The following is a 27,442-nucleotide window of genomic DNA, read 5'->3' on the forward strand; positions in this document are numbered from 1 at the left end:
TTCTGTGAAGCAAATGGTGCCGTCCCACCAACCTTTCCCGGACACCGGGCCTTGTTAGATGGCATTGCGTGCTTGGAGGGAGACAGAAACTTTGTGAGAATTTCCGAGAGTAGGTCTAAAGATCATCTGCTGGTAGGGGTAGCGGATTTCATCCAGCCAGTATCCAGTAAATGTATTTATTAAGCACCTCCTGTATACTAAGCACTGTGTTGAACTTGAGTTGCCCTCACAATGTCCAGGATGGGAGAGATATGTAAGCGTGGGGTTTTCCACCCACACCCAGTTCCTTAAATAACTACTCTTAAGAGTTATTTATGAACAAATGCCTAGGCCATAGCTTTGGCTTGTTCCCTGACTAGCTAATAACTTAGGTAACTATTCTGTGTATTCTGTTCTCTGTGCGCCACATGTCTCATTACCTTTCCTCAGTTTCATATGTCCATCTCCTTGAAGTCCAGGTGGTGCAGGACCTTTCCCAACAGGAAGTTCCACCTTCTAATCCTCCCTCAGCTTATTGACCATTAGGTTTTTATCGACAGGTGATTTCTCTACACTGTACATTGATAATGAATCATCACAGAACATGATTGGGTTTTTAACAATAGGGAATAAAGTGACTAGCAAGATCAGGTGTTAGTGAGCAATGAGCATCCTCCCCACAGAGGAGCGTAGGAAAAGGGTGGCATTGCAGAGCTCTCTGGCACATTATGAAAAAGGTAAATATACACTTGCCATCCACTTCTAGGTATTTATTTGCCCAAGAGAAATAAAAACATGTTCACCCAGACTTATACCACACTTTGTAGTACCTTTGTTCAGGAGATTCCCCAAGTTGAAAAGAACCCAGATATCTCTTAACAAATAAAAGAACAAACTGTGGTGCATCCACCCAGTCGAGTACAATTTTGGACCTGAAGGTACTAGCTTTGCCATACTCACTAATGATAAACTGTGGCTGCCATTCTGCCAAGAGTGACAGAAACTAGTCACAAATCCACAGAAATAACTCTGCAGAACTCTGGGAGTAAGGCTTCTCTCTGGTGGTAGGCAGGTCAGTGTAGCCTAGGAGTTGTCCCAGGAATGATTTTTCTACAAGGGAACCTGAGAAAACTGGGGAGCAGGGGCAGCATTCAGTGTATTTGAATGTGGTGATTTTGCTCATATACACATTTCATAATTGGTACTTTAAATGGATACCTCAGTAAATCACGACTTAGTAAAATTGATCTTAGGTACTCAAGAGTTGCTGGCTGAATGGTTCAGAGAACATTTTATTTTCCAGTCTTACAGCCTAAGCCGGCTGTGACAGTTCATGCCTCTCATTTCAGTTCTTGGGAAGGTAAAGCAGGAGGTGCTGTTTCAGCAATAAATTGTTGTATGAGTATATGTGGGTAGATAGATAGCTGTTCATGGTGGCACATTCCTTTAGTCCTAGCACTCTAGAGGCAGAGATAGCTGGATCTGTGTTTGAGGCCAGACAGGGCTACCAGTAAGACCTGTCGCCTCAGAAAGAAAGAGAAAAGAAAAAAAATCGCCAAACACATTAAATTAATTGAAGTACCTTATGCTGGAGAGGGCCAAGTTACTATGCTAACAAAGTGATTAAACATATCCTGTCCACTGGCAGTGCACCCTAACCTTGTGAACTTCCTGGCCAAATATTTCATCTGAATCTTTATCAGGAGACAATGACTGGATAAATTAGATGTGTTATATTTACAAGACAACTGGCCCAAACTCAAGAAAAGTCATTGTGAAGAAGAGTGTGGGAACCTAACATGATGTCTCTGTCAGTGAAGCCCTTTCCCTGCATAGGCCAGTGTTAGGTCCCCAGGCTGTCAGTCAGCAGGTCCCGAGAACCCAGATCTTGTCTATATTTTTGGAGAAGGCCTGGGTGGCTTGCTTGATGTTAGCAATTGTTTCAGAGGCACCTACCAGTGAGCTGCTTGGGTTAGATTATCAAAATGGAGATCTTGGAGCAACAGACTGAGAAACACTACTAGACTATGCCCACTGTAGATTTCTTAAAACTTGTCCCTGAAGTTGACTGTTCATTAAAAGAATGCACCGTTCATGTGCACAGTACGGATACGCATGATGGAGCACACCTATGCTGCTGCAGTCAGTACAGAGGAGGAGCAGAAGGTGAGCAACCTCCTAACCGTGCCTTGTAGTTCTTTCTCTCAGGGTTTCTATTCCTGCACAGACATCATGACCAAGAAGCAAGTTGGGGAGGAAAGGGTTTATTCAGCTTACACTTCCACATTGCTGTTTATCACCAAGGAAGTCAGGACTGGAACCCAAGCAGGTCAGGAAGCAAGAGCTGATGCAGAGGCCATGGAGGGATGTCACTTACTGACTTTCTTCCCCTGGCTTGCTCAGCCTGCTTTCTTATAGAACCCAGGTCCACCAGCCCAGGGATGGCTCCACCCACAATGGGCTGGGCCCTCTGCCTTACAGCTGGATCTCATGGAGGCATTTCCTCAAGGGAGGCTCCTTTCTCTGTGATAACTCCAACTTGTGTCAGGTTGACACAAAACCAGCCAGTACACATGTCCTGTCCTGGCTTCTGACAAGTAGCTTTAACAGTAAAATGGTACCAGATACTTCTTTTGTACCTGGCTTCTCACTCAGCATTGTATCTGTGGGGCAGTTATAAACAGTCAGTCCTGCAGTAAGCATATGCCTAAGAGGAAGGATTGAGTAATTCAATTTAGTGTGCTGAACATGATGGCTGTGTGGTTTGATATCTCTTAGGATTAAGGATGAGGATGGACACAACACAGTGACACATATTCCTATAGTAGTTGAACGATTCTACCTGTAGGAGGCATTGGCTGCCTGTGCCCACAGCTCTTCTCTCTACTGTAGCTCTCTGTGGTTTCCAGTTCAAACTGGTTTACACAATCTTGATGACCCCAGAGTCCTGCTTGCCCAGCCATTGTTCCCTGCTTAAATGTTGTGTATGTGTGGGACAGACAAGTAACGCTCTCCCTGACACTTGACAGTCTCTCACCCAGGCTGTGGTACAGAAGGGTAGTCTGAGAAGACGGATTAGGTAGGAAACAAGCTCTAGCTAATGCCATGGCCTGTACCCACTTGCGTCATTCTCGGTGTACTTGGGTATGTGGCTCAGTGTTATGTCTCTACTCAGAGGCAACCTCCAGCTCCTCAACACAAGTGAAATCCTCCATAAAAAGAGTAACTCAGAGCTTCATTTGCCTGGGTAAATGTGTGTGTTGCTTTTTGCATGGCAGATTTAGGTTTCACCACTAATTGATGGGAACATCTTCAGGGAACAGCTCTTGCCATTAGATCAGAGACCTTTGGGAGATGGCCTCTTAGCAAACATTCTCGGGGCCAACTGAGCATCCCTGTGGGGGCAGGTCACAGAATGCCACTGTCATTATTAACAGTGAATCTCCTGCAAAGGCCTTCAGCATAAAACCCTGCTATACATTCGGCACATTTTGGTGGTGTTTTCTTTCTCACTAGTGAATAGTCTGTACAGGATGAATCTCAAGCCAGGCCTTGACTCTGCGACTTACTAGCAAATACTTAACCTTGCTTTGACTTCACTCCCTGCAGTATAAAATGGACTGATGAAAGCCCTTTGAGTCAGCAGGATGACTCAATGTGTTCCATACCTCGTGACAGTAGCTAGTGGCCATAACTAATAAGCCTGTTGCCATCGCCTCTGCTGCTGCTGTTGACATTGTCCAGGATATTGCACCCTTATCTGCCCCTACACAGAGGTGCCAGCTCTCAGGGTCCAGACTGGCTACTCCCCGCAAAGAATAACTTGCATGAAGGACATTTCTCTGTGAATTACTAAAGGCTGTAGCAGGGTGGGTCAGCATGGACTCTGGACCCCGTGCAATCACTTTAAAATCCCAGTTTGACCTTGATGTAGGCCAAACTGCTCCCTGTCTCCACAGCCAGTGACCTTTGTCTGCTCCTGAGAGTCAAAGTAGTTGGTGCGTTGCATTTAAGGCTCTGGAAGTAGAAATTGTGCGTCTTGCACCATGTGCTGTGTTGACATTTACTGCTGCACAACACATTTTAACAGTCGGGCAAAAGGAAGGCCAATAATAAGGAAACTATGAAGGATATTAGTGGTTAATGCTCCAAAGAAAAGAAATGTCTCCCCTGGAATATGAACTCTATGAATTAAGCATATGTATTTTATTGTAGTAAGGTTTGGAGAGATAGACTTTTAGGTGGATTGGTTTGTTTGTCCAGACAGGGTCTTGCTATGTAGCTCTGGTTGGTCTGATACTCACTGTATAGCCAAGGCTGACTCTAAACTCAGGGTCTTCCTTCCTCTGCCTCTTCTTCACATGCTGGGATTTCAGGCATGTGCTACCACATTAGGCTCAGGTGCTTTTGAAGAGGGTAAAAGTGATAAGAACTGGAGCCATTCTGTGTCCTGGAGAAGAGCCTTCAGACAGGGGGATTGTAAGTGGGATGTCCTGAGACAGAGCCCTGGGTTCTCTGAGGGCAAGTGCTGTTGGGTGAGGGCTTTGAGGATGGGATTTGGCTTCCTTCTAGAAAGGTAAGTCTGCCACTGTGGAGTACCTGAGCCTACAGTGCGCACAGGCTCTTGCTGTAGCTGCCTTTCTACAAGTCTCACTCTGCTCTTTCTCTGGTCCCCCTTGTCGCTCACCTGTACCCGCCAGATCTGCAGTCCCAGCTGGAGTGCTACAGCTTAAGCTGAAAGTGGGGTAATGGGATCCCTCGCTGGGGAAACACAGCACAGCTGGATCTTGTCTGCCCTGTTTTTACAGAGGCACTCTTCAGTGCCATGTCTCCACATTACTGTTTAGCACTGCCTCCTGCATGATGGGCCATGGCCCTTTGCTTTCTTCCACTCCAGCAGGCTACTAGTACAGCACTTCTCTCTTTGTAGGTGGGTTATGTGTCTGTCTGTTGCCGTTCATAAGGAGAGACATAAAAGAACATGGTCTTCTGACCATGGGTGGATACAGCAGGAAGGAGGCTTTCTGCAGGCAAGGAGGGATTCAGCACAAACTAAGTTGTCACTTTTATCTTGAACTTTACAGCTTCACAAGTGTCTGAACATAAATGTTGTGTCGTGTCCCAGTGCCTAGAGTACTGTTTTAGGGTCAGAGTGTCAGTGAACCCAGCAGCAAAGGATTGCTACTGGCTTCAGAACACTTTGACACCTCTCCTCAGCCCCAGCTTCCTAACTCCTCAGTAAGAGACCTTTGTGCCTATAGGACCATGACAAAGAACTGGGTCAGCAGAGTGGGAATTGAGGTGACAGAGTCAGGACAAGACGGGGTGAAGATGTGAGGCATACACTCGAGAACCCCAGGCAGAAAAGATAAAGGGACTCTTTTGTATAGTGCCTGGCTCTCAACTGCCAAACTGGTTTGAAACAGAAGATGACTTGGGAATCAGATAATGGAACCCCACTTTTGCAAACAGGGATGGCGTAAGACCTTGTGATTTCACCCTGGTTTGGGTCCTTTTTCTCTTGGCTGGAATCCTTCAGCTCTTTGAGTTCAGTGGCCTCCCAACAGCTTAAGACAAAACAAAACAATACACAGTTTATCTTTTCACGTCAGCTGCAGTCTTGTTGAAATGAGACCTTTCTAGTGTGTGTCCCAGAGCTCCTGATAAGTGAAACTACAATTGCTTTCTGTACTTGATCTATTTTGTGGGTTTCAAAAGCTACAACAGAAGAAAGAGTTCTCTGTTGTGGTTGTCAGGAGCCAACGTTTGGTCTGTGACAGCAGGACAGTGTTTGTGGAGCAGTTATGGAGAGGTGCTTGCTTCTGGCTGGCTGCTCTAGGAAGAGAGGAGCATGTGTTCTAACTCGAAGGTGCTGCAGGACCCTAAGTCCACAAGTCTTCTGAGATGATTTTCAGCATTGGGCCAGCCTGTCCTGCTAGAACAAGTTGTGTGATGATAGAGTAAGAAAAACCAAAGTAGAGATGTAGAGATGCCTGCCCTGGACGCGATAGGATTTCGTTCATTGATTCTGACAGACATGGTCTTGCTATATAAATAGATCAAGCGGGTTTAGAGCTTTTCAATCCTCCTTCCACAGGCTCTCTTCTAAGTGCTGAGATTACATACAGATGTGTGTCACTCTGTTCAACCTCAATATAATTTTTCTATATATGCTGTATGCAGCATGCATATGCACTGTCTGCTCTCGTCTGCTGCATTGAAGTAGGGACTCTGTTTCTATGCTTGTGCTATGTGCTCTAGGCTAGGAAGATTGGGAGCTACCAAGACATTCTTCACATCCCAACAAAGTAGCTGTGGACTTAGAGACACGTGTTGATGTATTGGGCTGTTTTACATGGGTGATGGGGCATTGAACTCAGGTCATGAGGCTCGCATAGCAAGCGCTTTACCCGCTAAGCCGCTTCCCCAGCCCCAGAACACAGTTCTGATTCCAAGCTGCCCCTCCACAGGCATGGGTGGTTGGTGGTGGGCTTAGGCATTGACGTTTAGTTGGCCCTTTTTGGAAAACATTAAAATAAGCATAGGCCACATAAGAAGAGTGTGATAATAACTCTTTAATAACAAGAATGATTGGAATTTTACTGTTTTAAAGGCATCTTTCTATCTGACATTTGCATTTCAGTGGACTTGATGGCAGCTGTGTGTCTCCTAATCTGAAGTAGTGGTTTATACTTTCTTTTTGGGGACAGGGGGCTGAATCTTTAGAGTAATCTTTGAAGGAAAGGACTAAACAGTTGTTCTTATTTTTTAAGCAAATTTTAAATTGCTATATGATTGCTATGCAATTTCTCTTTTTTTACCTTTATGGTACTGGGCACAAAGCACAAAGTGGTCCTTGGTAAGCTGTGATACTATAGATCTCCATCCAAGTCCATGTTTTCTTCTGATACACAAGCCTTGCACATAGCTCTTAAGCATCATATAACTGGAAAGGTGATAATGTGGAACAACCAGCTGGAGGCATTTATTCCACGCATGGTCATGGCTCTACACAAGTACCACAGCATACACATAGAGGTCAGAGGGCTTCTTAAAGAAGTTGATTCTCTTCTTCGGTCACGTAGGCCCCAGGGATGGAATTCAGGTCACCAAGCTTGGCAAACACCTTTATCTGCTGAGCAGCTCATTGACTCGAATATATGCAAAGTGCATTGTTTTAAAGTTGGTGATTTCACTAGGGTGCCAAGGCTAGTCTCAGACTTGTGGACTTAAGGATTTTCCTACCAGAGCTGTTGGTGCACATATCTTTAATCCTAGTACTTGGGAGGCAGAAGCAGGCAGATCTGAGTTGAAAGCCAGCCCAGTCTACACAGTAAGTTCCAGGACAGCCAGGGTTACATAAACAGAAAACCTGTCTAGAAAAACAAACAAACAAGTCCTCCTACTTCATTTCTGTGTGTAACTGTGACTATAGACACTTGGTTTAGAACAGACGATGTTTCATTCTTTCTCTGTGACCTTAGAGTCTTGTGACCATTGTGGATGGTGGCAAAGTGATTATGGCCGGTGTCGGAATATATCCAAGTTTACCTCTGAATTTATCAATCATTCTTTTGTTTCTGTATGAGGATGTAGTGAGTCTCTTTCAATGAGGACAGTGACTAGGACACAGTTGTAGTCCCTAGGCATTAGAAAACAGAAATGGGAGCTAGATACTAGACAGAGATTGTCTGTGAAGGGGCCAGAGTCTAGTGGTAGGGCAAATACTGAAGACTCTGGGTTGTATCTCCATTATCATAAAGATAGAGCCTTGAGGAGGGGAGAGCACTATTACTGGTTCATCTTTCTTGTTCTTAACTTGTATGTGGAATGGAGGCCCTATCTTCTTTACCTAGACTCCAAGAAAGGTGATGTTGATAAGAGAAGTCCATGTAGATATTTTGTAAGCTATGAAATTTCACAGCTTACTTTTGTCTGAGACCATGTCTTTCACTACTTGACTAGAGCCTTACCGGGCATTGTCTCCTGATCTTTGCAACAGCCCTGGGAGGCTGACTTTTGACATGGACACAGACCTTTACAGAGATTGAGCATGAAGCTATGGGTGCAGCTCCATGACAGCACCTATCCGGCATGCCTGAGCAGAAAAAAGCAAAACTAGATAGAGGCCATTAGCCTCTCCAGGTGAGGAGGTGGGCTCTTCTACAAGATTTATTAAGTGGTTGTCACTTCAAAATGACTTATGGTCTGTGGTTTTAGCACAGACCTTTGATCCCAGCACTAGGGAGGCAAAGGCGGGTGGGTCTCTGAGTTTGAGGCCACGCCGGTAAACCGAGAAACCTTGTCTCAAAAAACAAATAACAGTGACCTTTGCTTTAAAGACGGGATGTAGGGTATGTGTGTTTCTGAGTGGGCATGTCTGTGAGCATGTAACATACTTGTGAAGGCCAGCAGTAGATCTCAGGTGTCTTCCCTCAAACACTCTTGACTTTATCTTTTGACAAAGGGTCTCTCATTGAACCCAAAACTAGGGTAGGCTGGCTGCCCAGTAAGCTCCAGGAACCCACTTGTTCCCTCCTTACCCTCATTGCCAGGAACAACCCACATCCAGTTTGTGGGTGATAGGGACTTAAACTCAGGTTCTCATGGTTCTGTGAGGCAGTTAATAATACTGACTGAGCCACCGCACCAGCCTCCATGGCCTTAAATTTTAAGGATAGAAGTACACAGATTTTGTTGTCCTTGTTAAACAAGGATGCCTTTTTGTGTTTAAAAAGCAGGGTCTCACTGTGTAGCCCTGGCTTACCTAGAGCTCATGATCTAGAGCTCTGCCCTTGAACTCAGAGATCTGCCTGTCTCTGTTTACCAGGTGTTAAAAGCTTCTGCCATCACACCCAGCCTTCTTTTCTTCTTCTTCTTCTTCTTCTTCTTCTTCTTCTTCTTCTTCTTCTTCTTCTTCTTCTTCTTCTTCTTCTTCTTCTTCTTCTTCTTCTTCTTCTTCTTCTTCTTCTTCTTCTTCTCCTCCTCCTCCTCCTCCTCCTCCTCCTCCTCCTCCTCCTCCTCCTCCTCCTCCTCCTCCTCCTCCTCCTCCTCCTCCCCTCCCCCTCCCCCCTCCCCCTCCTCTTTTTTTTGACATTTATTTTATGTGTTTGAGCATTCTGCATTCATGTATATCTATTCACTCACCTCTTGTGTGCCTGATACCCAAGGAGGTCAGAAAAGGCTATCAGATCCCATAGAACTAGAGTTCTGTCCAAAAAAAAATCACTTCACTTTTTATTTGTAGGTGTGGGTTGTGCCTATGCTTGGAATCAAACCCAAGTCCTCTGTTAGTGCTTGACTGCTGATCCATCGTTCCAGCCCTGGTTTATTTTTAATTTTGAAGGGTGTTGGAACCCTGGAGCTGCAGCTACAAGGGCTGTGAGCCACTCAGTCTGGGTGCTGAGAGCAATATATACTCTTTAACTGCTGGCTCACCACACCAGCCACCCTCACTGAAAGTTCTTCATATGCATATATGCTTGTTTTTGTTGTTGTTTAAAAGAAACATTGAAATGACATGATACATTTGTATGATGGGTTTTGTTTGCTTTGCAGTTTTTGAGACAATGTCTCATTAATATCTCAAGTTCTCCATCTTCTGGTGTTAAGACTGCAGGCCTCTTCCTCCAAGCCTATCTTATATAAGATACTCCCTCCTTCCCCCTACCTCCTCCTCTGCATATTCCTTCTTTTCCTGTATCAGGTTATTTAATCAGCTGGCTGCTGAAAGGTGTGTGTTCATCTCATGTTATTACAGGTCACACTGCAGGCTTACACCCTTTGTCTTTCAATGAGGTTTCCTTCCCACCTCCCCTTGCCTCCTAGGTAAGCTAAAGCATCCTATTAACTTACTTTTCTTTTCTACATTTACTTGAAAATGTGAGTGTACTTCACAAGGGAAAAGTCAGAGGACAGCTTGCAAGAAATAGGTTTTGAGTTACCTTACCAGTTTTGGTACCAAGTTTATTTACCAACTGAGTCATCTCACTTTTGTTTTGATGTGTGTGTGTGTGTGTGTGTGTGTGTTTGCTCGTGTAGATTTTTTTTTTATGGTACAGAATAGAGTTTATTCAGGTCACGGGGAGGGGGGAGTTAAAAGGGTGGTAGAGGCAGAGAGAGAGAGAAGAGGAGTAGAAGAGTAGAGGCTGGCCATGAGCATGTAGAGAGGGGGGGGGGAGGGAATGGGGAGATGAGGGGCAAGGAGGGGGAGAGAAAGAGAGGGAGAACAAAGAGCAGGGACCCAAGAGAGAAGAGCTTGTGTAAATTTTTTAAACCCCAACATAGACTAAGGTAGTGGTTTTCAACTTGTGGGTCATAACCCCTTTTGGAGTTGACCGACTCTTTTACAGGGATCACATATTAGATACCCTCATATCAAATATGTATATTACAATTTATAACAGTAGCAAAATTACAGTTAGGAAGTAGCAATAAAATAATGTTATGTTTGAGGTCACCACAGCATGAGGAACTGTATTCAAGAGTTGTAACATTAGAAAGGTTAAGTACCATTAGGCTAAGTGAAAGAGAAAGAACTCTCAAGAGTGGGAAGGGTCCTGTGACTGTGGCAGAGACTCCCAGGTAATCCAAATAAACTGAGTGAGCAGAAATGGTTCCAAGTTCTCAGTGAACCTTTGTAGTAGTGTATGCTCAGTGGAGCAGACTCAGTTCAGCAGAACAACCAGTGGGGCTGTTAGAGAGGAGGCTCCACTCAGCATTGTATTTGGTTCTGTTTCAACCAGTGTGACAATCCCTTCAGAAGACAGAAATGAACATGTACTAACATGTACCAGGTACAAACTGGAGCACACATCTGTGATCTCAGTACACCAAAAGAACATTGTGACAAGTCCTTGGAGTAGCTTCTCAAAATACAAAGCGTAAATCAAATATACTTCATTCTCCTTCACATGTACTTTTAGCTGTCATAGCATTACCTCTAGATAGCTTTCCAGTACATTTTTTTAACAGTTTCTATATAGAATGGTAAATCTACTTTTATTTTTTAATCTTTGTATATGGATGTTTTGCACACATGTATGTTTGTATACCATTTGTATTCCTGGTGCCCACAGTTGCCAGAGAGGGTATCAGGTCACCTGGAACTGGAATTATAAATCTTTGCAGGGTGCTGGGAATTGAATCTAGAAGAACATCCAGCACACGTAACCCTTAAGCCATCTTACCAGCCCTTTTGAATAATAAAACTTGGTTCTATTTTGTTTTGTTTGGTGGTGGTAGAGGAGGAGATGGTGCTGCTGCTGGTGGTGGTGGTGGTGCTGGTGGTGGTGGTGGAGGAAGAGGAGGAGGAGAAGGAGAATGTGTGTTTTGAGACAAGGTCTCCATGAAACTCCTGGCTGGCCTGGAAGTATGTTGATGAGGTTAGCCTGGAACTCATAGGGATCCTGAGTGAAGTTAAAGGCATTCACCACCTTTGGCACAAGTAGTAAATCTTTAATATTGAGTCTTTTCTAGCTAGTGAGATCACTCAGCAGATGAAGGCACTTGCTGCTAAAGTTAACTTCATAGCTCCATTTTCAAGACCCACATGGTAGGAGAGGGCCATATGTATCATGCCATGTACACGCATGTATATGTATACACACACAAACACAAACCTAATAAAGGTTATTTTCTAAGATTTGTATTACCTTACTGATTTTACTTTCTATATCAAAATCATAGCTTCTAAGTTCTTATTTTAAAATGTGCTATAAAATTATTTTCAACTCAATTTCCATTCCCTTATTTCCTTCATTCCCGCCAGAACATTTTATATCTTCATAGCGTTTCATTCTTACAGTCTTAAAATAGCAACTAAGAACTGTTATGTACTGGTTTCTGTTTGGTGTTGGAGATTAAAAAATAAACAGGGTGACACATAACACCCTGAGGGACTCCCCTAGGAGAACCTTAAGTCAAAGGTGTGCTTGGATTTTTCTTTGAGGTGGGTTTTCTTGTAGCCCAGGCTGGCCTTGAGCATGACAAGCTCTAAAGAATGATGATCTGCCACCATTTCTATGGAGACAAGGATTGCCCTTGGGGTCTCATGCATATTAGGTGAATTCAGTACCAGCTGAGCCCTGACCCAGTCCTCCTTTTTGAGAGGTATTTTAATGTGTGTTTTCCCTTTTCTCACAAAGCATCTGTGCAGTCTGGAAATTGGTGTGTTTGGTGTGTGTTCTTATTTCTCTGCAGCCAGGTGGGCCTCAAACTCAAGATCTCCCCCCACCCCCACCCCCACCCCCGTGCTGAGGTTATAGGCCGGCTTCAGCCTCTCTCAGTGTGCTCTTGCTGTCCTTGTGCTATTTTCCTTGTATAGCGTGTTTTTAGTTGTTACCTTACTATTCTTTGTAAGGGTAATAAATGAGTCCATCTGAAAATGCACCCTAGAAGAGCTGGTGTTACATGTTTGCCCAGTGTCCAAGAGCTGCAGACCTTTCATGGTAGGGATGTCAGGAAGAAAGTAGGCATGTCCGGGTGGAGGCTTGCCTGAGAGAGCAGTCCCATTCTCTGACAGGGTGGGAACGTGTTCTAGGAGGGAAAGGTAGACTGGTACAGAACAGGAGATGTACTGCTCTTTCCCTTTGAAGGCCAGCCTGTAGCACCTGGGGTTGCTCAGGGCTTTTCAGACCCTTCCTTAGGTTCCCTTGGAGTCTAAGAAAGGTCATGCACCGGGATGCTGTAGCTTGCACTCTTGAAGGTCTATTAAAGATTTCCTTGGGAAAAAAATTTTTTTCTTTCACTGGCCCATCATTATTTCTATTGAGAAAATAGGTTTTGAAAAGGTGGTGTTGTTTTGGAGGAAATATTGTATGGACGAAGTTGCTGGGCCTGCCTTAGGTTGACCTAGGGAGTGATTCCAACAGCTGACAACCATCAATGAGTCCTGCTGTCTTCTTGCTCCAGGTATCCTGAGTCTAGTCCCTGCCTCCAGATTAGTCTCATTCTCTCTGTGACTTACTAGTGTAGCACCTTAATGAGTTATCTCTCATCTTGCCAGCTGCTTACCCACACTGCTGCAGTGTCTTCATAAGTCGGTGGGGCCTGTATCCCCTGTCCGTGTTCTCCCTCATCCTGGACAAGGGTGGATGCTGCTGCGTGCAGTCTGGTGTTGTCCCACAGCTAGCCTTGTCTCTTGTTGTTTTCTTGATTCACCCCAAACTTCAGGTCATGATCAGAACTGCTACCATTCCTCACAATCCTCCCTGGAGCCCTTCTCTGGCCTGTCCTCCAAGCTAGAGCCCAACTGAACAGTCTGTGTGTGTGCCTTGCACCTTTCTCTACAAATACTCTATGCACTGGAGCCTGATTATTTGCTTCCTCAATAGACCCTAAGTTCCTCAAGGGAAGATGCTGGGTCTTCAGCATTGTTTCTTCCAAGCCAAGTGCAGAAGACTCTACTTAATGGTTATGAATGAATGAATGGTGTAAAACACTCAACAGACCCCCGTCCCTCAAAAGTGCCATTTAGCCATGGAAATGTGGAATGTGTACATAAAAAAGGAGATAGGCATATAACACTAAGGTTCTAAACAGGCTTTCAGTATCTGGGTGGGAACAAATGCCCTATGTCTTTGGTATGGGGTTAAGGGCAAGGGTGCATGTGACTTCTAGCTGCCAGCCAGCAGAATGAAGGCACAAGTCAGCCTAAAAAGGCTGGTGGGAAGATTGGTGTCCTTTAGGTGGAAGCCAACAACAGATTCCAGTACATCTTCTCCACACTAGAAAAAGAAAGCAACAAAATTCTGTGGTGAGCTATTAATATTCATAATAGCCAGAGGGGAAACACCCAGATAACAAACCCATGCCTGATTAACAGAAATATAGTAGCATCCATCTTACAGTAGTCTGTCACTTAGCCACAGAAGAGGTAGAATATCTAAAATCCTTGAATGGCGCTACAGTCATTAAACAGACCAGTTACACAACCAGGATGTATGCTCCCATTTACACCAAACATCCAAAACAGGCAAACCTGTCTGTTCAGGAAGTAGGGTAGCAGCTAGAAGGAGGCAGGAATTTGGAGTGTCTGCTCATGGGAACAGCTTCTTTATTATGGGCTGATACAAGGGTTGTAAAATTAACGGTTGGTTTTTCTAGCTATAAGAGGGGAGGAAAACCCTGTGTGGTATATTTTAAATGAATAATTGTGAATTAATAATCAACAGTTGTAAAATATTAACAGTAAATAGAGGATAAATAGATAACTTTCCTTCAGGATTGGTCAATTTTTCACTGAGTCCACAGTTGCTTGCTTGATTTAAGGTGGATCCTTAAAGAAGAGGCCTGCTCAAGGTGTTGTTCACTTCTTGGAGCACCTGGAGGATGGGAAGAAGACAACATTGGTCTATGCTGCTATTTTTTCCATTGTGACCAAATACTTTTAAGAAACAGCTTAGGGGAGGAAGAGTAAGGTGAATAAGGAAACCAACTCACAGATAATGTAAGATGAATTCCCGGGCACTTACCCCTTGGGGGCCTCTGATAGGCTGGAGTTGGCCAGTACTTCGTCTTTCCTTCACCCCCTGTGTTAGGTTTGTCCTCACACAGTGTTCCAGTTTTGTTTCATACAGGTTTTGCTCCTTGTTCCATCTTTGAATGCTACAAGGTGTTGCTGTTGTGGTGTTATCTTTGGGGTTTGCTTAAGCATTTGATGGATGGGGTCCCCAGTTCAGTACAGAGCCAGATGAGGGGATGGCAGATTTTCAGACCACTGCCACCTTTCATATGGAAGATGATATTTTCAGTTAAGTGTGTTGGGTGAGTGTCTAGAGATGGAGATTGCATTCTGTACGCACGGGCAGCGTGTTCATACCCTTCATCGGGCGTCCTCAGGGCACTGTCTGTATTAGTTACTTTTCTCATTGCTGCAACAGAGGCACGGTGAGGAATGAATGTAAGGTGGCTGCTTACATTGGGTCCAGGGCTAACACTCAGCCTGCCTTTTCCATTTTCCTCTGGTGTGGTGCCGTCCACACCCACAGTGGTTCTTCTCAATCTCAGTTAAGCCTGTCGGGAAGCATCGTCACAGATGTACTCTGAGAACTGTCTGTCCAAAGTGTTTGTGGCATATCCACCAAGGTTCCTTGCCTTCAAAGATGAATGGACATAGTGTTATAAAAGAGATCAGTAAAGCCCCCAGAGGCAAGGGTTCAGGGTGACTGAGCCTGTGAACTGTAGTTTGCTCTTCACAGCTCTCTGAGAAGCCTAGTGGAGTCCCAGTTACCTGACGTGGGCCCCAGTTACTACAGCCAGCCTCTGGTGGTCCTGAGTCCCATCTCTACAGCTCCGTTCTTCTAAATATATAGTCAATGACCAAGTATACTGACAACAAGCATGGATAGTGGGGACCATAGCTATTTAAGCAGAGTATCCACTTCACCCTTGGCTTTACATCCCACATCTCATCTCCATATAAAAGAATCAAAAAATGAGTATCTGTACCTCTCATCTGTCAGTGTGGGCATCTAGGGTAGCTCCCCCTCAGTAGCACACTCCTGCCCTGGGTTTCATATTCATATGATCTTGGGAAATAGCCAGCCAGCATTAGGGAGCACTTGAGAATGTGATGCACCATTCAGAAAAGACCAACCCAGTTTTTCCTGGAACTAATCTCCAAAAAATTCCACCAAGCTGTTAAATGGAAAATAGCTGCTAAGAGTTTGGACATGCAAATATTTTCAGCTCTATAACTAACCAAGCAAACTACAGTGTCACCCTGATGGGGGACAGGGGACAAAAGGCCAACTAATGCCTGAACTGACTCCTCCCAGCTGTTGGTGAACTCCCAGATTGCCCAATCCAGTTGGGAAAAGCACTTTATTTGGACCTAGCACACAACACAGCACAGTATCTCGGTGAACAAGGTGCCAGTGTAGTGTCTGCAGGCACCATAGCCAGAGTGGCTCTCAGCAAGTTTCTCCACTCCTCTGGGTACCCATCTCCTTGACTGTTGCATGAGGCAAAAATGGCACTTGTGGATGTTCAAGAGCCAGCACAGCCAAGTACTGATTTGGAATTCACCTGCCAGGCTCTGGGGTTCCTAATTCTCATTCTGTTCTCCTCTCATCCCTGGGAGCTGTCGTTTCCACTGCCAATGGTAGGAAAACCAGATCCAGAAAAAGACCAGGCCTAGGACTCAAATCCAGAGCCATTGTCTTCCTAGAATTCAATGGTTGGTATTATCAAGAAGCCAGAAGAAACACATCAGATAGAGCCCTGGAGCCTTACAGGAAAGTGGAATTGGGCCAGATAGCATTGGAGTTTGTTCCCAGCATCCCAACCCCTCTGTGCTTGAGGGCCTGAATCCTGCAAATGTCAGCACCACTGTGACAGCATGACATCATCCACCATGCACTTCCAGTTCTGACGGCACCTCTCAGAGTTAGCAGGGAATTTCCAGAGCATTTAGAAGCTGTGTATCAGACACCTGTTAGAGTACCCTGCCTAGCTCTACCTTGGAGTCGGGCTTCTTCCAATCCCTGAGGGAACCCACTAGGAGGCTAGAGGCCATAACCTCGTGCTGAAAAGTGCACCAGAAGGGACCTGATACTCATCAACATACTCTTTTTCCTCATAGCGCTTTTTCCTTGAGGACTGGCTTCATCATACAATAGCTAATCTCCCTTGAGCTGGACAGTGTTACCCTTCAAAGCCACACTAATCCCTTTTTACAGTAGAAAACAAAAATCCCAGAGTTCTTTGGACACTGGCTGCCCACAGCATCATTGGAGACCTTCCTTTCTGTGCTGTGATTTACAGTCTTGGACTAGACAGAGCTCGTTCTAACCCAGGAAGACTCCACACACCACTGGATGTAACAGAGCTATTTGGGAGAGCCTCAAGATGAGCTGCTTGAAGCCATTGGGATTGTGCTCTGAAGCTGCTTCTCATGGGGCTCCTTGCCTCAGAGATGCCTCCAGATGAGCTGTGGTCTAGAGTGGGCGAGTGCAAGGCTGGACGCTGCACGTGCTCACTTCCCTTGTACCCTTTCTGTTGCTGTTAAGATACTAGGGTATAAGGTGTGTGGTTTCATAAGCTGTGGTTGGAGGGGTCTGTGTGATTTAATATCACCTCCAGTTCTAAGGTGCTTTTTGTTCCACCTTCGAGTACACATCCCTCAGCATCCTCCTGTTTCCTTGTAAGTAAAGCAAACACAAGTCATTTGCATTCCCAAAAGTTTTCGCTGCCACACATCCAGGTAGTCATCTTGCCAGCTCTTTCATGATCCAGATAAGTGGAATTCATTTAGCTCTTGACTTTTCCATACTAAAGGATTTCCTCAGGACCAGGTGTCCTGCATGACCAGATAGATTAGTGTGCCCTGGCATGAGAGAAGTCAAGCATGTTTCACCAAGTAAAGACAGAGTTCCATCCAAGACAGAAATGGTCTAGGTATCAGCCCATGTCCCCAGCATAGTTCCAAAAGGCTCATTCTGCCTAGCTGTCTTGGCTGCCCTGGCCTTCTATGTGTTGGGGACACACAGACAGGCTGCCCTGCCCTGAGTGAACAGAAAGGGGATCTGTTGCCCTGCAAGAAATTCAGGGTCATGGCAACAGCAGCCTGTCCTGTGAGAGTGTCCCCATCTAGCCTGAGGCCTGGTCGTTTCTGTCTAGCCTTCACTCTTATCCCTCCATCTTACTTAGTGGATCATCACAGTCAGTGTCCTGCAGTCCTGGTTTTAGTAGTGGGATGGTGCTGGCAGGTGCTGCCACCCTACATTCCTGAGTGCACTATTAGAAGCAAGGCTCAGTGCTGATGCTCTTGTGGACAGTACAGGCAAAACAGCACCAACGTGCAGTTCCTGTAGTTTCCCCACTTTACAGACAAAGATCTGAGGTGAGGCTGTGGGCAATCAGGAGGGCAGGCAGGTCACTCAGCATCACTGATCAAACCAAGAAACCTTGTCTGCAACAAGCCCTGGTCCACCGTTTGGAGCCGGTTATAAAAAAATGTCTAAGACCCATATAGGTTAACTAGGAAGAGTGAGTGTATCCAAGAGGCAGAGAACTTGGGGAAGCACTGGGAGCACTACCGCCTGTTGTGGGATATCCCAGACACGAAGAATGCACGCTATGGAAACAGCCAGACGAAGGCATAATATCCAGCAGTGAGCACCTGCTAGTACTGCATTAGGGTGATAGTTACTCTAACACAGGATCAAACACAAACCACTCCTTAAGATAGGGCCTGTACCCTGTTTGGTTACGTGGTGGCCTTGCACTCTGCAAAAGTGCAGCTATGGCAGACTGTGTGCATGTGTCCTGAAGGAACAGCTACTGTGGTACCCGGATACATCATAGAGGATATGAATGGGTTATGCCATGCCTTCTGCCTCTGGGAAAGTCCACTGAATTGCTTGCTGTCCATCCTGTCTGGGTAGAGTGTTTTAACATGCCAAAGTGCTGAATTTATACACACACACACACACACACACACACACACACACAGTAAAATCATAAGTAGCTCCTGGTTTGCCTTGGAGGAAGTATTGATTCACTGCTAAAAAGGAAACCAGAAGAACAGAGTAGTGGTTACACAGGAACAGTGTGCAGCCTATGGGCCTTACAGAACACTTCTGGTCAAGAAGGCTGCCAGTGTGAGAAAAGCTCATTTGTATATTAAAATTTTCTCAGAAAGCTGGGCTCCGTGGCATTTGCCCTTAATTTCAGTACTCAGGAGGCAGAGTTATGTGGATCTCTGTGAGTTCTGTGATAACCAAGGTAGTGTAGAAAAAAAACATATCTCTGGTGGTGGGAAAAATGTTTAAGAGCCAGTTCTCTCCCTCAGTTTTCAGGCTCCTTTGAGACACTGTGCCCCCAGCTTCTTATGATCTGGATGGTTGAAGAGTAAAAATGAGCCATTCATAGCCTAGTTTTGACCAATATAAAGGCTCTGCAAAGTAACTTCCTGCTGTGTGCACACTTAGTAAGCTCATGATGTCACACTTGGTCATAGACAAAAGGACAAAAAGCGATAGTAAATTCTTACTAAGAAGTGGATTGTGCTTTCGTCTGTTTTAAAGGGTGAGCAGTGGTTGAGACCAGGTCTCACTATGTTGGTTACCATACCCAGTTTGTTTGCTTGCTTTCTCTCCCTCCCTTCCTTCCTTTTGTCTTTTTAAATCAGTATTGTATGTGACATGATTAAAAATTCATTGGTACCTAAGGGCTTGTTTACATAGAGAAAGCATTGTGGGTGACCAGAGAGATTGCTTAAGTGGTGGTTTAGAGTATGCTTTTTTTTTTTTTTTTTCTTAGCAGACCTAGATTTGTTTCCAGCACTCACATTGGTGGCTCAGACCTGTTCATAACTCCAGCTCCAGGAAATCCAACACATGGCCTCAGGTCACCTATAGTCATTGCATGCACACAATTTAAAGTAATAATTTTTTTAGAGCAGTCACAGCATTCCTGGACATTTCTTCCTAAAAACATCTTTTGTGTGTGTATATTGCATGGGTTTTACTGATACTCACGAAATTTAGGTAGAGGAGAGACCTAAATTTAGTTAGTAAAGAAGCTATTTTCTAGAGCCATGTTTGGGAATGTATTGTTTCTCTCCAAAGCAAACCAGGATGCTGTGGTCTGTTCTGTGCAAGCTCCCTCCCCTGCTTTTTTTTTTTTTTTTTTTTTTTTTTAATGTCTATGAGAACACTGTTGCTGTCTTCAGACACACCAGAAGAGGGCATCAGATCTCATTACAGATGGTTGTGAGCCACCATGTGGTTGCTGAGAATTGAACTCAGGACCTCTGGAAGAGCAGTCAGTGCTCTAACCACTGAGCAGTCTCTCCAGCCCCCTCCACTGTTCTTGATACTGGCTTCATTAAGAACAAAAAGACAAAACAAACAAAACTGGAGAGTGTTAGTGTAATACCCAGTTGAACGGTGAGATCCAGCAGGGTTAATGAAGACCATGTCTGTGGAAGCTCTCCCTCCACCTACATGTGCTACGTTGTCAGTTAACAACTTACCACTGCGGTGGAGCTGGAGGCAGCCTAACTTAGTAGCTGCTGTGAAGGCTCCTGTGCAGAAGTATAGCCAGCACTGTGCACCTGGGCCTCATTCTGAGTGAGCACTTGACATACGGCTCATTGTCATGATTATTGTTGGGTACCACGTCTCTGGGCCAGATACTAATGTTAAACAGCATCCCATATAGATGGTTATCCACTAAGGAGGGAAATGAAAATGACACTAAGGGACCATTCTTAAAATGACACCCATGGCTGTTAATAGTTATTTTATATTGAGAGAATATTTGTCATCCTGTAGTTTCGATTCTTAGTTGTGCTCTGCTCCCTAGAGCCATTGGAACAAGACTATTCTGAATGGCAGTTGTTCAGATATTTGAAATAGTGGCGTTGATTACTCTCTTTTTTTTTTCCTTTTTCTTCTGTGTACGTGCGTGTGTGGGGGCACTTACCCATGCAGAGACCAGAGGTTAATAATCAGGCATCTTTCTCTCATTGGCTGTTCTTTTTTTAAAGACCAGATCTCACTGAATCCGGAACTTGCTGGTATAGCTAGATTGGTTACATAGCCAGTCCCTAGGAAGCACCTCTGTCCAGCCCTCAGAGAAGATATTTGAAACCAGGAGGGCTAGTTAAAAGATCAAAGGCTACTGGTTGAAATGTGCTTTAATAAAGAAGGGTTCTTTGGAGACTTATGATAGGCAGGGTGCCTCGGTCTCCGGCAAATCGACATAGTGCATGTTAGCCACTACTAGTAAGAATTCTTCTGGCAGGTACGAACACTCTAGTTCTTCCTGTTTGTGATGACCCTGGCATGCCCTACTGGATTCTGGTGCGTCTATGTGGGACCCAGCCTATTCTTTGTATGATCTCAGGCCCAAGTCAAGTGGTCTTACTACAGTATCCTGGTTTCCACCCATTTGGCAGCTTACTGGTCAGTTTTAGCCGTTGTGATAGGCACTGTCAGCTCTTGGTGCTGTTTGTTTTTAATTGACTGTAAGTGGTAGTTGTAATGAATTGTGCTTGCTAAGCTAATAATAACCTTCCTAAATTATGCCATGGTGTTGGGTACAACAGCAACAGGATTGCTATTTTTAAATGAGGTTTGGTAAAACAAACAGGCAGGCCGCTTACAGGAAATGCTGAGCTGATGATTAATTGGTGTTCTGGAGCTGGCCTCTTGATCTCAGATGTGCTGTTCCTCTGATGATCCTGTAGTAAGGCTACAGCCCACACCCTACTTCATTTCCACATAGCTGACACGTAGTTTCTTTTCTGCCGTCTTTGTGCAGAGGGTAATGATAGCTGGTTCAGGCTGGCTGTTGGCTCTTGTACAGTGTTCAGAGTGCCTTTCCATTCTGGGACACAGTACTTCATCATATTGCCATGTTACAGAGGCATTGATACTGGGGGACATGAAAGAGCTTAGAACATGGTTTCCGACTAGTTCATGAAAATTGGAAGCTACTGATACATACCCACGGCTTGTCAACATATGTCCAGTTCCTGTGAAATAGGTAGAAAGCTTAAATGTGTCAAAGATCGTTTTCTTAAATCAGTGAGGAATGAGTCCATGGTAAAATTACTAAAGCCAGCATAATGTCACTTGCCTGGAACCCCAATGAGGAGGAAGCAGAAAAATCACCATGAAGTCAGGGCCAGTGTGGGCAGGACCACCATGGTCTTTGAGGAGGCCATTGTCCTCATCATTATTGCCATCGTTGTATTGAAAAGGCTGGAGATGTAGCTCTGAGTTAGTGGGAATTGACCTAGTGTGGTTAAGGCCTTTGGTCACATAGCCATAGAAACAGTTAATGCAAGGAGCAGTGAATAGGCCATTGGCAACAGTAGAAAAACAGCATCTCTGAAGTTACATAGGGACTGGAGAGATGGCTCAGCAGTTAAGAGCACTACAGATTTTGCAAGAAGACTTGCATTTGGTGGTTCCCAGCAGCCTCATAACTGTTATGGTTATAGGGGATCCAACACCTTGCATACATACTTACATGCAAACAAAGAACTCGTGCATATAATGTAAGTAAATGTTTAAATTTAAAAAGCAGATCAGGTTGGGGGTGCACGCCTTTAATCCCAGTCCTAAGGAGGCAGAGACAGGTGGATCTTTGTGAATTCGATGCCAGCCTGATCTACAAAGCAAGTTTCAGTCAGGGCTACAGAGAAACCTTGTCTCCAAAAACAAAAAAAAAACAAACCCAGTGACCCAAGTTTAATTCTGAGCACTCAGCACTCATCCTGTGGCTTCAGAGGACCTGGTGCCTCTGGCCTGCGAAGGCAACTATACTCACTTGCACAGCATATATGCGGACATAAAATTTTTTGTTTAGTTTTTTTGTTTTGAGATAGGGTTGCTGTGTAGGCTCAAACTCAAAACCACCGGCCTCTGCCTTCTAGTAGTTGGGATTAAAGATGTATGTCCTCAGCCCAGTTCGTACACATCATTTAAATTTTAAGTGAAGGTGGTTTTTGGTGGTTGGGTATGGATATGTGGGTTTTCTAGTTTTTTTCAAGACAGGGTGTCTCTGTAACCTGGACTGTTTTTGGAACTTGCTCTGTAAACCAGGCTGGCCTCAAACTGAAAGATCCGCCTGCCTCTGCTTCCCAAGTGAATGCTGGAATTAAAGGTGTGTGCCAGTACCACCAAGCAAATTTAAGTTTGGGGTTTCGTTTGTTTAAAGAAAAATAAAACAGACCATTCATTTTTCTGAGGAGACTGCACCTTGACCCCAGATGGTCATGAGCTTAGAGAAGCATTAAGTACAATTTGGTAGCTGCCGGGGAAGAGCTGTGCCACCAAACACTCAGACTACCCTCCCACTGTCCGTGAGGAAGAATAAGCGTCATACTTGACTGAATCGCAGGTGAATGGGGTGTGCTGTGTAACTGGGATCCCAGCGGGCAAAGGGTAGCGTAGCCAAAGGCACAGTGGCTCTTCTGTGGCCAGGTGCTGCTGTTGAGTCTTGTGCAACTTAATTCCATAGGGTGAAGGGTCTATGGGCATTTAGCTTTTTAGAGGGGAACTGGTGACTTCTGGTTTATGTTGTCAGAGTCCACCTGCTAGTCCAGGGCCCTGGAACACACAGGCCAAGGGATCTCACTCATAGTCACGGTGCTGACCAGTGTGGGAATGCCTGGCTCTCAGAAGCTTGTTGCCTAGGATGTGCAGGTCTCCTCCCCGATCCCATCCCCTTCGCAGCCCATACTGTCACTCCAATGGCATCCGCAGTGCCCTTCTGCTAAGCAGCACTGCTTAGGACCATTGTCTTCAGAAGACATGTCCTTTGACACTAGAACCATCTCAGTTTTCACAGTGATGTCGCAGTGCTAGATGAGATGTGTGCTGGCAGCTGGAGGGCGGGCTCTAGAGGTAGCTCCCAGGAAAGCCTTTCTATGTGTAAAACAGATATCATCCCGAGTTTGTTTGTTTTACTATTGACTTTTTATTATGTATGAGTGTTTTGGCCTGCATGTTTGTGCGTGCCTAGTGCTCAAGGAAGAGGGTATCAGATTCCCCTAGAACAGAGTTAGTGACGGTCACCATGTTGGAAGCTGGCAGCCAAACCCAAGTCCTATATAAAAGCAGCAAATGCTCTTAACTGCTTGCTCATGGCTCCGACTCTGACATTATGTTTTTGTGATTGATTTTTTTTTATGTTTAGTCTTTAAAAATGCTTATGGTTAATTCTATTGTTGTTTGGTTTGGGTTTGGGTTTCAGACAGAGTCTGTGTCTCCCTAGCTGACCTGGAATTCACTGTATAGACCAGATTGGCCTCGAGTTTACAGAGATCCACCTGTCTTCTGCTTCTCGGGTGTTGGGATTAAAGGTATATGCCGCAGTGCCCAGCAAATTTTTTAAAAAATTTTAATTAGCATGCTTCAGAAAAAGTAATAAAGAGGGGCTGTAGGGATGGCTCAGCGGTTAGCACTGAGATCTGGGTTTGATTTCTAGCACCTTTGCATAGACCCACATGGAGGAAAAACACCAGTGAACATAAAATTAAAAAGGTAATAAAGAGTCAGGCATATGGTACCTGCCTTTACTCCCAGCACTCAGGACTCAAAGGTCAGGCAAGTCACTGTGAGCTGAAAACCAGACAAGACTACATAGCAATACCTTGTCTCAAAGAAATAATTTCAATAAAACAAGAAGTCAGGCTAGTGTAGTGCTGAGATAACTGGATTTCTTTTTTGTTGTGTTGTGTTTTTTGGGACAGGGTTTGTCTGTGTAGCCCTGACTGTCCTCGAACTCACTGGTTAGACCAGGCTCTCCTGTATCTGCCTGATGGCTGGAATTAAAGGCATGTGCCACCACCGCCTGGCAGCAACTGAATTTCTTGAGCCCAGGGATTCAAGGCCAACCTGGCGATAAGGCAAAACAAAGTCTCCAAAAAAAAAAAAAAAAAAAAAAAAAAATTTACAGTCTATCTATTTGGTGTTGCTCTTGATTGACATCTTTACTTTAAAAAAAACTCACACCATGTTCAGAGTCCTTGAAGTCCTGCAAATGGCAGTGTGGAACCTTTCCTTAAGATCTTACAGCAGGACCCAAACAAGTGGTACCAACTTTGTTTCCAATGGAACCGTACATCTGCAAAAGGAAAAGTAATCACCTCTAAGAACACTGACCCTTTGCTCCTTGATTTACCAGATGTAAGCAGCCTTCAGGAAGCTTCGTCTTCTGGTGGGTATAGATCCCAGGGCTGACTACCAACCCCTTACTGAGATGTCTACCATCTGCCTGCCATTGCTCTGGGTGACATATTTTCCTCTGTGCTGTGTGGACATTGCCATCCTAGGCAACAAGTGAATCAGATGTGGTTGCTAGCCCAGGAAGTTCTGCACATGCGTAGCACTATCTCCCATGAGCACAAGGTTGTGACCAGAGCGATGGACCACACTGGCTCCTCGGCTCGCTGCTCAGTCAGAGGTGGCATACTGATGTGACAATGTACAGATGTCTCTGCCTGTCCAGTGGTTCCAGCCATTGAGGACTGCTCTGCAGCTCCTATGGCTCAGGACAGTGAGTGGGTTGGAGCCACCACTGAGCTGTTCTGCAAACACTTGAGCAAAAGAAAGGAAGATGGGTGGGAAATAAATGTTTTCTTTTAAACATTATATAATACTCAAAGACTTCTTTTAAGTGCAAAGTGAGAAGCACAGCAGAGGGAAATCAGCAGCATGGGTGAGCAGTAGACCTAAGCTGGGGCCTGGGGTACTTGCTGGGCAGACTCCTCCCTAGCACTGCTGGAACACAAAAAGCCGCTTATGGCTTTCTACCCGTGAAAGACTGAGAGAATCTAAACAAGGATGAAACTGTTTCTGGAGTCATTTTGTATGCTGGGAATCTTTAGAAACATGGTGTGTGACGTTCTTGGTTTGTGCTTTGGGTTTTATGTTGCTGAAGATCAAACCAAGGCAGGTGGCGTACCACACTGAACTGCACTGAGAGCTCAGTCCACCCCTAAGAGCTGTGTTATAAAAACATGAACGCACTGAATTATAGAGGAAAATGTCATGGGATGCTTCATATGTGAAGGAAGGGACAGTGTGTCAATTCTTCGTTTATCTGAGGTCAAGAAAAGCTTATTGAGTGTCCAGTAAGGGAGCATCTGAGGTGAGGCACACTGGGCCTTTCTTTCTTCTTTCTGTGCCTCTGGTACTGGAATGGAGATCCTGCTCATAGCTGGCAACTGCTCTAGCACTGAACCGTATTTCCAGCCCTTTATCTTCCTTTTGATTGTGTATGTGTGTGGTTTTTACTTATTTCGTTGCTGGTAGAGGTAAGTTGTTACTTATTCCTTCCTGTGTTCCAGAGATTAAGCTCAGGCTATCATCATATCAACCTTGTCAGTGCCTTTGTCTGCTGAGCTGTCTCACCAAACTCTTTTGGCCTTCTGAGACATGGTCTCACTCTCTCTCTGTCACCCTTGTAAACCTGGGACTCATCATGTTGCCCCAACTGGGCTTGTTATGACGCCTGCTTCCTACCTTTCAGAATTACAGGTGTGTACCACCATGCCTGGTTTTTTTATTTTTAATAGGAAAACACTCCAGCTGGAGAGACAGGTCAGAGGGCCTGAGATGAGGTAGCTCACAACTGCCTGTAACTCAGCTTCAGGGCATCCATTGCCTTCTTCTGTATGCTGTAGCCACCACACTCATGTGTCGTACATACGCATATACAAAACCAAAGTAAGCCTTTTGTAACTGTTTTAGAAAAAGGTAAAGACTGGAGAGATGACTCGGCAGTTAAGAGCTTTTCCAGAGGAGCCAGGTCGATCGATTTTCCAGCACCGTTGTCTGGCCTTCATTGGCACCAGGCATAGAAGTATGGTGCATAGACATACACACAGGCAAAACTCTGTTCACATGATTTTTTTCCCTATACTACTCAAGACCATATATCAAAATGTGGGTAATATCAACAGGGTATAGTAATGCAAATGGGTCTCTTGAGTTCGAGGCCTGCCTGGTCTACATATCAAGTTCTAGCAAGTGCTAAACCAAAGGTAGTAGAGACTGGAAGGTCAGGTGTTCAAGGTCAGACTGAACTACATAAGATCTTATCTTTAGAATAAAGGAACTTGGGGCCCAGTACTGAGATGTTTTTAAGTAAAAAGAGAAGGAGCTGAAACATCAAATAAGAAAGTACTGTTAGCCCTGCTCTTCCCTCATGGTGGGAACCTTGACTCTGCAGACATTTCTTATCCCCATGCACAGACCCCTCTGCTCTCCAGTTTTGGTTCATAGGACCTGCTTATTCTTTCTCCACAGGACTAAGCACTGAAGGCATCTACCGGGTCAGTGGGAACAAGTCAGAAATGGAAAGTTTGCAAAGACAGTTTGATCAAGGTGAGTAAGGTACACTTTGGTACCAAGCAAATACTGTGGCTGAATTGTCTGCATTATAGGTTTCCCTGGCCCTGCCTCACTTCTCTGGATGAGCCTTGCCTTCCTGGCCTGGGACCAGGGTGGTAGCATTTGAATTAATGATCAGGCCAGAGGTGTCCACAGTTCAAAATGGCCCTGTAAGAGAGAAAGTGAGGGAACATTTCAAGTAATTGAGGCGCCGAGCTGCAGCTCCCACTTCCAAACTGAACTCTTGGGCTGCCCTGCTCCTACATTAGCCTATGAGAGGCTCCAAGCTAGGGACTCAGCTCTTAATGTGAGAAATGCCCACAATGCATGCCAAGCCATGCTACCAGTGCTAGGGCAGAGCAGTCAAGTGCTCTTAGCTGTCATCATTAAGGAAGCAGAGGGAACGGGCTAACTTCTAGAGGGGCCAACTCACTGTCGTCATGGGCCAGTCAACAGTGACACCTTATAATCATGTGCCACTGTTAAAACATTAACTCTGTCCTGGTAAAAGACATCTTTGTTGTGCACATGTCAGATAAATACACTTAAACTAAGCGGAGATGTCACCAGGTGGAGTTATCTTAGAATTATCTCACAGGTCCATA

At 44.9% G+C, this 27,442-nt stretch overlaps 1 protein-coding gene across 3 annotated transcripts in view; it reads left to right on the top strand.

Annotated features, from left to right (window-relative positions):
* Nucleotides 1-27,442, top strand: part of ARHGAP35 (Rho GTPase activating protein 35) — a 105,622-nt gene that overhangs the window by 64,972 nt on the left and 13,208 nt on the right. For all 3 annotated transcript variants that reach the window (XM_080908777.1, XM_080908776.1, XM_080908778.1), the window contains one exon: nucleotides 26,754-26,831. In XM_080908777.1, the coding sequence (XP_080764903.1) occupies nucleotides 26,754-26,831 (78 nt within the window). The remainder of the gene's footprint in view (nucleotides 1-26,753; nucleotides 26,832-27,442) is intronic.

This window comes from Micromys minutus, assembly GCF_963924665.1.
Source record: "Micromys minutus genome assembly, chromosome: 32".
NCBI classification, from domain to species: domain Eukaryota; kingdom Metazoa; phylum Chordata; class Mammalia; order Rodentia; family Muridae; genus Micromys; species Micromys minutus.